The sequence below is a fragment of the Vulpes lagopus genome, chromosome 22, assembly GCF_018345385.1.
Source record: "Vulpes lagopus strain Blue_001 chromosome 22, ASM1834538v1, whole genome shotgun sequence".
NCBI classification, from domain to species: domain Eukaryota; kingdom Metazoa; phylum Chordata; class Mammalia; order Carnivora; family Canidae; genus Vulpes; species Vulpes lagopus.
Genome location: NC_054845.1, coordinates 11,762,409 through 11,774,883, shown reverse-complemented (window position 1 = coordinate 11,774,883; position 12,475 = coordinate 11,762,409). Strand labels below are relative to the sequence as shown.

Below are 12,475 nucleotides of genomic sequence, written 5' to 3'. Positions count from 1 at the left end.
GAATGTGACCCCCAAAGACAACCAGTCCTAAGTCCTGCAATCTGTGAATGTCACCTCATATGGTAAAGTTTTACAGATGTGATTGAGTTATGGATCTTGAGGTAAGATGATTCTGGATTACCTGGGAAGATTCTAAATGCTATCACAAGTGTCCTTATTTTAGAGAGAGGCAGAGGGAGATAAAGCACATACACAGAGGAGAAGGCAAGGTGTGAAGTCAGAGGCAGAGATTGGGGTTATGTTGACACTAGTCAAGGACTGCCAGCAGTCACCAGTACCTGGAGGAGAGAAGGAAGCATCTCTCCTAAGCCTCCCAGAGAATCCAGCCCTGCTGATACCCTGATTTTTACACTTCTGGCCTCCAGAACTCAGATAATAAATTTCTGTTTTTTAATGCCACCGAGTTTGTGATAATTTGTCTCAGCAGCCACGGGAAATTAATGCATTGATCATATATATACCTATTCTTTGATATTTTTGGGTCTCTTTGTGAATTTTATTTTCATTTATTCCACTGTTGTGTCTGTTCTGCTGCCAGTACCATTCTGTTTTAACTAGTAAAGTTCACATTCAGATTTATTTTTTTTTAAATTAAGATTTATTTATTTGAGAGAGAGAAAGAGAGTTTGAGAAGGGGGAGGAGCGGAGAGAGAAGGAGAATCTCCAGCGACTCCATGCTGAGCTTAGAGCCCAACATGGCTCAGTCTCACAACGCTGAGATCAAGATCTGAGCCAAAACCAAGAATCAGATGCTCAACCAACTGTGCCATCCAGGGACCCTTCCTTATTCTTTTATTATTCCTTTTTGAGCATATTAGTTAGAGGGTTGTGTTTTGTTTTGTTTCCCTTCTATGTTGTCTTAATTTCCTTCAGCTATTTTCTTTTTCCTATTTGTTGGTTTAGGTTAGAGGTCTTTCTTGATGGAGACTTCCCTCAGATACCTGTAGATCTTTGGTTTTCTGTTTATATTTAAGAGGAAGACTCTAACAAAACTAATCAGAAGCTTTGTATATATGAGTGAGCTTGTCAACTGGCTAATTTTGCTCTAGAGTAAATAGGCAAAGATCCTTTTATGATGTCCAAATGACATACTCCTTTTCTCTGAAGCTTTTAATTCTTTCCAGAAAAAAGAATGTTACAGTCTTTTCTGAGGAATGGAAAGGTGTGTGTGTGTGTGTGTGTGTGTGTGTGTGTGTGTGTGTGTGTGTGAGAGAGAGAGAGAGAGAGAGAGAGAGAGAGAATGCTTTGCTACTGGTGAACAAAGAATGTAAAAAGAACTTGACATTCAAAGTTCTGTATGTAGGCTTTCACTTTATCATTTTGTTTTTAGGCCGAGTCTTCTGCTGTGTTGTCTTACTGAAGTCCAGAACTTCCTTGGTTCAATTTACTCAACTCTCATTGAGTGGCATAGAATAGAAGGGGCCTCAGGGTCCAGACAGCTGTATATAGACTTCAATGAATCCTCCTTCCACTTCCAAATGGTGAGTCTTTATCTGCAAGATAATTGACTCACTGCTTATTAGCATTAGTTGTTAGTTGCTTAGGTAACAACTTTTTCTCCAAAAATGTACTCAAGTTTCTCATCTGCTTTGTCACTATACTTACTCTCCCTATACTTATGAGTTATTGCTTACTTTTCTGTTTTATGCTTTTACTGTTATTTTAGTGGATTAGGGAAGGGAAAGCAGGTAAGTGCATGTGGTCAATCTGCATTTTTAACTGGGCACCTTATTTTTTAATATCTGAATGACCTCTTCCAGGAATATTGAGCTTTAAAATTTTAAATTTAAAAATCAGTTAAGCAAAAAGTTTCAGGTTTTAAAATTTTACATCCTATATATTTTTGTTTATTTATAGGCTGTATGTAATCATTAAAATAACATCTTATACTTGTATACAACTTTATTTTTTTAAGTAAGCTCTGTTCCTAATGTGGTACATGAACTCACACCCTGAGATAAGAGTTGCATGCTCTACCAAATAAGCCAGCCAGACACCTCACAACTTTATACTTTTCAAAGAAATTTTGCGTGTTATTCCATTTGATCCTCATAATATGAGAGGCTCTGCACTTGGGAAGGTTGAGCATAACAGAAGGCTGGAAGAAGTGTTGGCCTGAAATATGCAGTGAAGTTGGAAATATTCTTAAGTTTCGTAGGAGATTAGCTTTGTTTTTTTAATTTAAATTCAGTTTTCCAGCCTATAGTATAACACTCAGTGCTCATCCCATCAAGTGCCCTCCTTAATGCCGGTCACCCAGTTACCCCATTCCCCCACCTACCTCCCCTTCCACGACTCTTTGTTTCCCAGAGTTAGGAATCTCTCATGGTTTGTCTTCCTCTCTAATTTTTCCCAACTCAGTTCCCCCCCTCATGTGTGAAACTATGATAATTGTCTTTCTCCGATTGAAGGAGATTAGCTTTAATATCATTTTAACATAAGAATTTAGTAATTGATACTTTAAACTGTTAAAAGGATTTTAAATATAGTTTTTTAGCCGTTCTTTCAAAAATATTTCTTTTGGTTTACTTCCTTTTCCTTAATATAATGTATAAGATTAAAATAAAATTTTTAAAGTAATCTTGACACCCAGTGTGAGGCTTGAACTCACAATTCAGAGATCGAGAATTGCATGCTCCACTGACTGAGTCAGCCAGGCACCCCTTTATTTAATATTTTTATTTTCTACTTTTTACTTTAAAAATTTATTTTTAATTAAAAACATTTTAAGTAATCTCCACACCCAACATGGGTATTGAACTCATGACCCTAAGATCAAGGATCAGACACCCTATTGACTGAACCAGCCAGGTACCCGTCTTAATATATTGTTTATAGTTTGAATGGTCTTACTGATTTCATCAAAAATTTTCAAGTCTTGTTTTCTAGTAATCTATTTTATTTACTTATTTATTCATTCATTCATTCATTCATTCATGAGAGACACACACACACAGAGAGAGGCAGAGACACAGGCAGAGGGAGAAGCAGGCTCCATGCAGGGAACCCGACGTGGGACTTGACCCCAGGTCTCCAGTATCACACCCTGGGCTGAAGGTGGTGCCAAACCACTGAGTCACCGGGGCTGCCCTCTAGTAATCTATTTTAAAAGCTATTCATATATTCTTTATGAAATGATACAATTAAGGTGATGTAAGTAAATCATATTTCTATAGTAAATTCTTAAACAGAAAGTCTGAAAAATAGGTAATAATCCTGAGGCATCACTTTTGGGAAAAAAATGAAAAAATGAGCTCTGATTTGTCTTTCTTTAACTTCTTTAGAGACTAAAATTATGCTAACTACCAAAATTATAGACTACTTCTATAAAAATAAATTTTATTATAACTAGAAATTCAAATGTAGTTTACAATCAAAACTTGATTTTGTTAATACCTGTCTCTCTTGTTTTCATTCTTATAAACAACACCAATTTTTATGTACCTATCTGGTTCTTGGAAACCTGTAGGTTTTTCAAAGTTGGGTTGCCTGGAAATTAGTTAACTAAATATTGTGTATTTCAGTTAACTCACTATAAGATAGGAGACATCTTTAATCACACCTTTCCCACCTTCAAAATGGAAAAGAACATTGCTTTCTTTTAGAAAAATAATTAAGCTGTAGTCCTTTTATAAGAATATTTGGTCAAGATGATAACCTCTCTGTGGGTGACCTTCCTGTTTAGTATGGGATTTTGAATGTAAGTAATTGCCATTATCCTTCTATTTTAGATAAATATAGGTCTGTATTTAATTTAATTTTCTCATATTGGTGTCTTTTTTTTTTAAGATTTTATTTATTTATTTATTCATGAGAGACACAGAGAAAGGTAGAGACATAGGCTGAGGGAGAAGCAGGCTCCCTGTGGGAACCTGTTGCAGGGCTTGATCCCAGGACCCTGGGATAATGACCTGAGTCAAAGGCAGATGCTTAACTACTGAGTCCTCAGGTGCCCCTCATATTGGTGTCTTATTAGTGTTATGATTGCAGTGCCAAGTTACAGCACCCAGAACAAAGCCAACATTTAACATACATGTGAGACTGACTTCCTCATTGGGACGACTTGGAAATTTCAGCTAATTTAGTTCACCAATTCTAATGTCCATGGTATTTACTAATTTCATTTTTTAAAAGATATTATTTATTTGTGAGAATGCATGAGTGAGAGTAGGGGGAGCAGCAGAGGGAGAGGGAGAAGCAGATTCCCCACTGAGCAGGGAGCTTGGGGCTTGATCCCAGGACCAAGAGATCAGGACCTGGGCCAAAGGCAGACGCTTAACTGACTGAGCCACTCAGGTACCCCTTTTGTATTTTATTAATTTCAATTACTCTAGTCCTGTAATACTTCTTGTATCTCAGTAACCAAATCATATTTGGCTAAACATCAGTTAAATTTATGTATCTGAAAGGATTCATGTTTGTAGCCTTTATACAATTCTAGTCAAATATTAAAGCTGGTACTTTATATATATATAATATACCCATTGAGGCAGTTTCAGGAAGATTGTCAATCAGTGACTTGATAGACTTTCAAATCAGTAGTCCCTAATAATCTTAGTGGGCTTCAGTTTATCTACATGTGTGAAAGGGGGCAAACTTAATCTACTCATTGATTGACTAGAACTAAAAACCATTTCCAAATTAATGGACAGTTGATAAAAGATTAGTCAGGTAGTATATTTAAAAATTAATTATATATAATATGTTATATATATATGTTATATATAATGTATGTGTATATTTATGTATATATATACATATATGCATATGAACAAAGAATGAATATTGTCTTATTACAAACAGTAAAGCTTAAAGAGACATATGATTCTTCAAAGTATACTTTTGAGAATCATGGTCTATATTGGGGGTCTGTAACTTTTTCTATAAAAGGCCATATAGTCAGTAATTATGGCTTTGTGAGCCATGGAATCTGGTGGTTTAACTACTTAATCTACTTAACTCTACTGCTCAGAACTAAACACCTCAGAACTAGTTTTTCTGCAGACCAGTTTGCCAGTCAGCCTAGATCAACTCTTGACTTGAGATGTGTTCTCAGTTAAGTAGATCATTTGCCCACAAAGCACTTTCTTCAGAGATGAGTTGGATTACACTGGTAAACTTGAGTTCCTTTTATTAGGTTGAACCATGTGAAATTGCTAGTTTTGTAGGTCAAAAATGGTCTAATGTTATCAATTTCTTATTGATCAGTTATCTGTTTTATTAATGAAAACTTTTTTTGTATATTTTTTTATTGGAGTTCGATTTGCCAACATATAGTATAACACCCAGTGCTCATCCCATCAAGTGCCCCCTCAGTGTCCATCACCCAGTCACCCTAATGAAAACTTTAATAAGTACATACAGTCTTTTGCTAATGTACCAGTGAATGATTTTGTAACAAATGAGGATAAACAATACTCTAATCCCTTTATAGCATTGTTGAATGTTAGAATTTAAAAAAAATTTTTTTTAAAGATTTTATTTATTCATGAGAGAGGGAGGCAGAGACACAGGCAGAGGGAGAAGCAGGCTCTATGCAGGGAGCCTAACGTGGGACTGGATCCCGGGTCTCCAGGATCACAACATGGGCTGAAGGCGGCACTAAACTGCTGAGCCACCTGGGCTGCCCTGAATGTTAGAATTAATGTAAACTTTTCACTCTGACTCTAGATAGAATATGTTTTCTGTATGTAATTGTTTTATACTCTTAGTTATGATAAGGCATTTTATTTTCTTTTTAAGATTTTATTTACTTATTCATGAGAAACAGAGAGAGAGGTAGAGACACAGGCAGAAGGAGAAGCAGGCTTCATGCAGGGAGCCCAACGTGGGACTCGACCCCAGGTCTCCAGGATTATGCCCTGGGCTGAAGGCAGTGCTAAACCGCTGAGCCACCCAGGCTGCCCGATAAGGCTTTTTATAAGCCTTCTGTCAGTTTCTCATTTTATAGAAGTCTCCATCCCAGGGATCCCTGGGTGGCTCAGTGGTTTAGCACCTGCCTTTGGCCCAGGGCATGATCCTGGAGTCCTGGGATCAAGTCCCGCGTTGGGCTCCTGGCATGGAGCCTGCTTCTGCCTCCTCCTGTATCTCTGCCTCTGTCTCTCTCTCTCTAGGTCTACCATAAATAAATAAATAAATAAATAAATAAATAAATAAATAAATAAATAAATCTTAAAAAAAAAAAAAAAGAAGTCTCCATCCCTTTTTTTTGTATATATTTTTTATTGGTGTTTGATTTGCCAACATATAGCATAACACCCTGTGATCATCCCGTCAAGTGCCTCCCTCAGTGCCCGTGACCCAGTCACCCTTTCCACCACCCCTTGTTCGTTTCCCAGAGTTAGGTATCTCTCATGGTTTGTCTCCCTCACTGATATTTCTCACTCATTTTCTCTCCTTTCCACTTTATTTCCTTTCACTATTTTTTATATTCCCCAAATGAACGAGACCATATAATGTTTGTCCTTCTCTGATTGACTTACTTCACTCAGCATAATACCCTCCAGTCCCATCCATGTTGAAGCAAATGGTGGGTATTTGTCATTTCTAATGGCTGAGTAATATTCCATTGTATAACATATACCACATCTTTGTCTCCATCCCTTGAATCAAAATAGAAAGTTGAACTAGATTTAATGTGACTTAAGTATCTCATACAGAGAACACATTTTTCGTTAACCTATATCATTCATATCATAGTGAATCCATAGCATAATACCAAGAGCCTGGTCCTAATTTGATTCACCTTCCTTGAACCCTCTCCAAATTTTACCACCTTTCTGCTTTTTTTTTTCTTTTTTAAAGATTTTGTTTATTTATTCATGAGAGACACAGAGAGAGAGAGGCAGAGACATAAGTAGAGGGAGAAGCAGGTTCCCTTCAGGGGCCTGATGTGGAACTTGATCCCAGGACCCCGGGATCACGCCCTGAGCCAAAGGCAGACACTCAACCATTGAGCCACCCAGGTGCTTCTCTTCTCTGCTTTCTTTTTTGAAGTTCTCATCAATTCCCACTGCTTAAATGTCTTTTTATAGCTAACTCCTAAATCACCGTTCCTTTTTTTTTTTTTTTTTTTTTTTTTTGCGGGGTAGGGACAGAGGAAGAGGGAGAGAGAGAATCTTATGTTCCATGCTCAGTGCCAGACATGGGGTTTAATCTCACAACTCTGCGATCATGACCTGAGCCAAAATCAAGAGGCAGTCAGTTGGTTAAATAACCAACTGAGCCACCTAGGTGCCCCCCAAATCACCATCTAATCTGAGTGCCAATAAAAATTAAAATGAAAAACTACAAAATAATACTTCTTAAATACTCAAAATTTCTAAGTGCTTTACATCTATTTTCTCATTTAATTCTTATAACAATCTATTTACTTCATTATTTCTGTTTTTCTGATGAGAGAACTAAAGGTCAGAGAGACTAATAAAACTCACACAAGATCCCACAGCTAGTAAGTAGTAGAGTTACTAAGTTCAAACCTAAGCAATCTGACTAGAGACCCACGCTTGAAACAATCTTTATCACTACAGTTGTAATTGCTTTTAATTATTTCTGTAAACTCAGATGCCACTTAACATTTCAGACTCAGAATTTCACACATCAGATGCAAAATGTTCCCATTTCTTTTCCTAATTCTCCTTATTTTTCAGGAGCAAAACTGGTAAGTCATTACTAACCAAATTCTATATAGATTATTCCTTCAAATCTGTTTTTAGGGTATTGTCCTTGGTCCTGATTCTTATTAGATTATGTCTGGAATGTGGAAAGATTGTTACTGTTTAACCTTTCTGCTGCTCAAAAAACCTTTATTGGTGCCGCATTACCTATTAAATATAGAGACCACTACAATCTATCATCAATCTGTCATTTTTCAGTCTATTTTTGGAATGACATTTCCTTATCTCATGCTATTAAGATCTCTGTTTTTTGTTTTTGTTTTGTTTTAAGATTTTATTTATTCATGAGAGACACAGAGAGAGAGAGAGAGAGAGGCACAGACACAGGCAGAGGGAGAAGCAGGCTCCATGCAGGAAGCCTGACATGGGACTTGATCCTGGGTCTCCAGGATCACACCCTGGGCTGAAGGCGGCACTAAACCACTAAGCCACCCGGGATGCCCAAGATCTCTATGTTTCTTCAGTATTTCACTTGTGGTACCTAGCATACCTGAATTCTAATCTTATTTCTTTTATTAATAGGTGTGAGATTGTTGGTAAGAGAGGGGAATAGGAACTCCCTTGTAAATAATGTGCATGTGGCATTAATACATAGTCTTTGTAATAACTTCTCAGTCTTTTTTAATGTACTTGCTAATTCATAAGTAAGATTGCTATTTAAGAGTATAACTATTTAATGTGTACTTAACAATGAATGAATGACTCTCATCTTTGGATAAGAGCTTGCTAGTGCTGCATAATAATAATAAATAAAATATGAGAAAGACAAAACCAAAAAGATATAAATGGGCTTGATAATCAAGTAAACATTTTTCAAAATAATAATAGTTATGCAAAAGCTAGTTATACATGTTAATAGCAAATTGGTAAACTACAGAAAACTATTACTCTTTATCCCACTGTAGAGAAAAAATTTATTGACATTTTGGAGTGTTTCTTATCATTAGTTGAAATCATTAACAAACTGATCCTTTGGGGAAATGCTAATTGTAAGAAAAGTTATGGTTTGGGAGCCAGAGTAATCAGGCGTACTATATTAATATTAAACAGCAAACTTGTCTAATGTATTTTCTTAATTGCATCAAGCAGTTACGTTATATTTAGTCAAAAGTCTTTACAGATTATTTTTCTCAAGGGAATTTTAGTACTTCCATCAGTCTAATTACCATCAGTCTGATTTGCTTCCTTTTTAGTGATGTCACAGTAATGAGATATATATTTTTTTTCACACTAATGAGATATTAAAGTAAGTACAGAATTACCTCTGAAGAGAACATTGATTTAAGATTTGTACTCCAAATCCAAGGGATAGATAAAAAATATAAATTGTATCATGCAAAAAGGAATAAAGTGTTCTATACGGTGACTGTGTTCAAGTAAAAAAAAAAAACATACTCTTACTGGAAATAAAGATTTCTAGTTAAGATGGCATAGTAACATTTGCTCTCAACTTATGGTAATTAGAAGAAAAATTAAGAAGCAACCCCAAAAAGATGTATCTTAGCTAGATAATAAGATAATTATGAACCAAAAACAAAATAGAAAAATAAAGTAGTGAGCGGAGCTGAAACAGATGTGCTGAGCTCGCAGTATAGAAATAGGCTCTGGCATTTAGGAGTTCAGTTTCTGCAGGTTAGTAGAAATTAAAGTGTTTCCCATGCACTGTTTCTTCAGACCTGATTAGGTCAATAGTATTTCACTTATCATTCTAACAGAGGCTCTAAGATAACCGTTTAAGATGCTGTGGAAGTGGGAACCCTGAAGGTGAATTGGAAACAACTGAATAACCAGTAGTAAAGAGGAATAACCACAGAGGAGAAGGAAAAAATTAAAGATTCTGTACTCACAATGAGCCTATAAAGTTCAGCCAACAAAATTGACATTTGGAACATGAATTCATTGCAGGTGAAAATAATTTTATGGAAAAGTCTAAGAATACTATATATTTATGGTGCTACAGAGAAAAATTATAGAATGTTAACTGTTAAAAAAGACATGAAGTTAGGAGAATATGAAGAAGAACCAATTAGAAATCTTGAAAATTACAAAAGAAAGAAATCAAGAAGCAGTCACTGGATATTAAAAAAACGTCAATAGCTGTGATGAACTCTAGACAGAACTGTAAAAGAGAATTTATAAATTGGAAGATTGTAGTGAGGAATTTACCCAAAATACGGCACAGAAAAACAGATACAAAAATGATCCATTAAGATGTATAAAGAGGGGATCCCTGGGTGGCTCAGCGGTTTGGCACCTGCCTTCAGCCCAGGGCGTGATCCTGGAGTCCTGGGATCAAGTCCCACGTCAGGCTCCCTGCATGGAGCCTGCTTCTCCCTCTGCCTGTGTCCCTGCCCGCACCCCCCCGCCCCTTTCTGTGTCTCTCATGAATAAATAAATAAAATCTTTTAAAAAAAAAGATGTATAAAGAATAACACCCAAAAGAAGAAACAGATAAAAAAAGAAGAAATTATGGCTTAAAAGAAAGGAAGACCTGAATCTCCAGAATAATAATACCCTACCAAAACATATCCTAGAGAGCCTGAGGGCATCAACATTAAATAGAATACTCTAAAAGATTCAAAAGATGATAAAGTTTACTCAGAAAGAAGCGATAGTTTGACTCCAGAGTTCTCATTGACTACAGCAGATGCCCTAAGACATGGGGATTCTGTCTTCAAAGAATTAAACACTAAAGAATGCTATGTAATGGAAACAACAGAACACATGCATACATAGCAACGTATATAGAACCTAAAAACAAAGGGCTGAGTGAAAAATACCTAAAAAGTCAGAAATCTACAACACTGTAATATTTGTGTATGCTAGAATGTGTACATAACACATTTTAGAAGAATACATTCAGATAAAAAAGTACACATTTAACACATTAGAATGGTTGTGAGGAGAGATGGAAATGAGAAAGGAGTTAAAAAATAATCAACGAACAAATAAAATGAATCTTGCATGGACCAATAGTGATAGCTTTAAAAAAAAAAAGGGAGGGGATCCCTGGGTGGCGCAGTGGTTTGGCGCTTGCCTTTGGCCCAGGGCGCGATCCTGGAGACCCGGGATCGAATCCCACATCAGGCTCCCGGTGCATGGAGCCTGCTTCTCCCTCTGCCTATGTCTCTGCCTCTCTCTCTCTCTCTCTCTCTGTGACTATCATAAATAAATAAATAAATAAATAAATAAAAAAAAAAAAAGGGAAAAATACAGGAAGTTGTTAGTCTAGACTTTTATATACAAGAAGCATTGAATGGGGGCACCTGGGTGGCTCAGTCGGTTGAGTATCCAACTCTTGGTTTTGGCTTGGGTCATGATTTCGGAGTCCTGGGATCAAGCCCCACCTCAGGCTCCGAGCTCAGTGGAGAGTCTGAGGATTCTCTCCCTCTCGGTTGCCATTCCCTCAGCTTGTGCTCTCACTCAAATAAATAAATCTTAAAAAAAAAAAAAAAAAAAACCATGAAAGAAGGCAAAATAGAGTTTCATAGATATCAAGACCAAGCATTTTTTACCCACAGGATTCATATAAGAACTATTAAAGATGGACCGTTTCAAGAGCAAAGAAGGAAACTATAGGATATAAGAAATAATGGTTAGCTATCCTTCTTTCTCTTCCCATTTGGGGAAACCTGCCCTAATCCAGTTACCTCTGACTGGTTGGCAAATTTGTTTAGTCCTGATGCTCAGTGAGGAGGACCATTTAACTTTCACACTGAACTGTATCTACAAACTTTGCCATTGTTAATAACAAAAAATGGGATTTTTGGCTTTCAGCTACTATACCTTACACTATTTGTTTCCTAATTCTTTAGACCAATGCAGGGCAATAAAAAAAGAACACACTAGGGAAGCCTGGGTGGCTCAGCGATTTAGTGCCTGCCTTTGGCCCAGGGCGTGATCCTGGAGTCCTGGGATCGAGTTCCACGTTGGGCTCCTTGCGTGGAGCCTGCTTCTCCCTCTGCCTGTGTCTCTGCTTCTTTTCTTCTCTCTGTGTCTCATGAATAAATAAATAAAATCTTTTTTAAAAAATGGCAGAATATTAGGGTACCTGGATGGCACCGTTGGTTAAGTGTCTGACTCCGTTTCGTCTCAGGTCATGGTCTTGGGGTTCTGGGATTGAGCCCCACATTGGGCTCTGTGTGGTCAGTGTGGGGTCTGCTTGGGATTCTCTCTTCCTCTCCTTCTGCCCCTCCCATCCATGTGCACGCGGGCTCTCTCTCTCTGTCTCTCTCTCAGATGAATAAATCTTAAAATGAAGAGTCTATTTTTAAAATGGCAGAATGTTGACAATTGAAATATTATATTTGTCTGCATATGTTGAACTATAACTTTTTTTAAGAGATTTTATTTATTCATGAGAGTCAAGAGGCAGAGACATAGGCAGAGGGAGAAGCAGGCTCCTCGCGGGGAGCCCAATGTGGGACATGATCCTGGAACCCCAGGATCACATCCTGAGCCAAAGGCAGCCGCTTAACCGCCGAGTCACCCAGGTATCCCCGAACTTTAACTTTTAAAGAAATTTTAAAAAATTTCATTTATTTGACAGAGCACAGGGGTAGGAGGCACAGAGTGAGAAGCACAAATATGCAAATCTCATCTTTTGTAGATTTACACCCCAGCCACTATCCTCCCCTTGCCAGGAAATGTGTGCTCTCTTCAGGCAGGATAGCTTCCAGAGAGGAAAGGGAGGACTAAGTTTATTTCTCTCAAGTCCAGTCTGGTAAGTTACTTTTTCTTCTCCATGAAGGAGATAATGAGGGAGTGGAGAGAGGCAAGGAATATACTCTTTGAGCTGT

General features: G+C 37.2%; 1 protein-coding gene across 4 annotated transcripts in view; it reads left to right on the top strand.

Moving 5' to 3' along the window:
• Positions 1-12,475, top strand: part of ICA1L (islet cell autoantigen 1 like) — an 82,883-nt gene that overhangs the window by 11,933 nt on the left and 58,475 nt on the right. For 3 of the 4 annotated variants that reach the window (XM_041737240.1, XM_041737238.1, XM_041737236.1), the window contains exon 2: positions 1,331-1,481. The exons of the other annotated variant lie outside the window; for it this stretch is intronic. In XM_041737240.1, coding sequence (XP_041593174.1) covers positions 1,456-1,481 — 26 coding nt within the window. In that variant the 5' untranslated portion in view covers positions 1,331-1,455. The remainder of the gene's footprint in view (positions 1-1,330; positions 1,482-12,475) is intronic. 4 annotated transcript variants of the gene reach the window in all.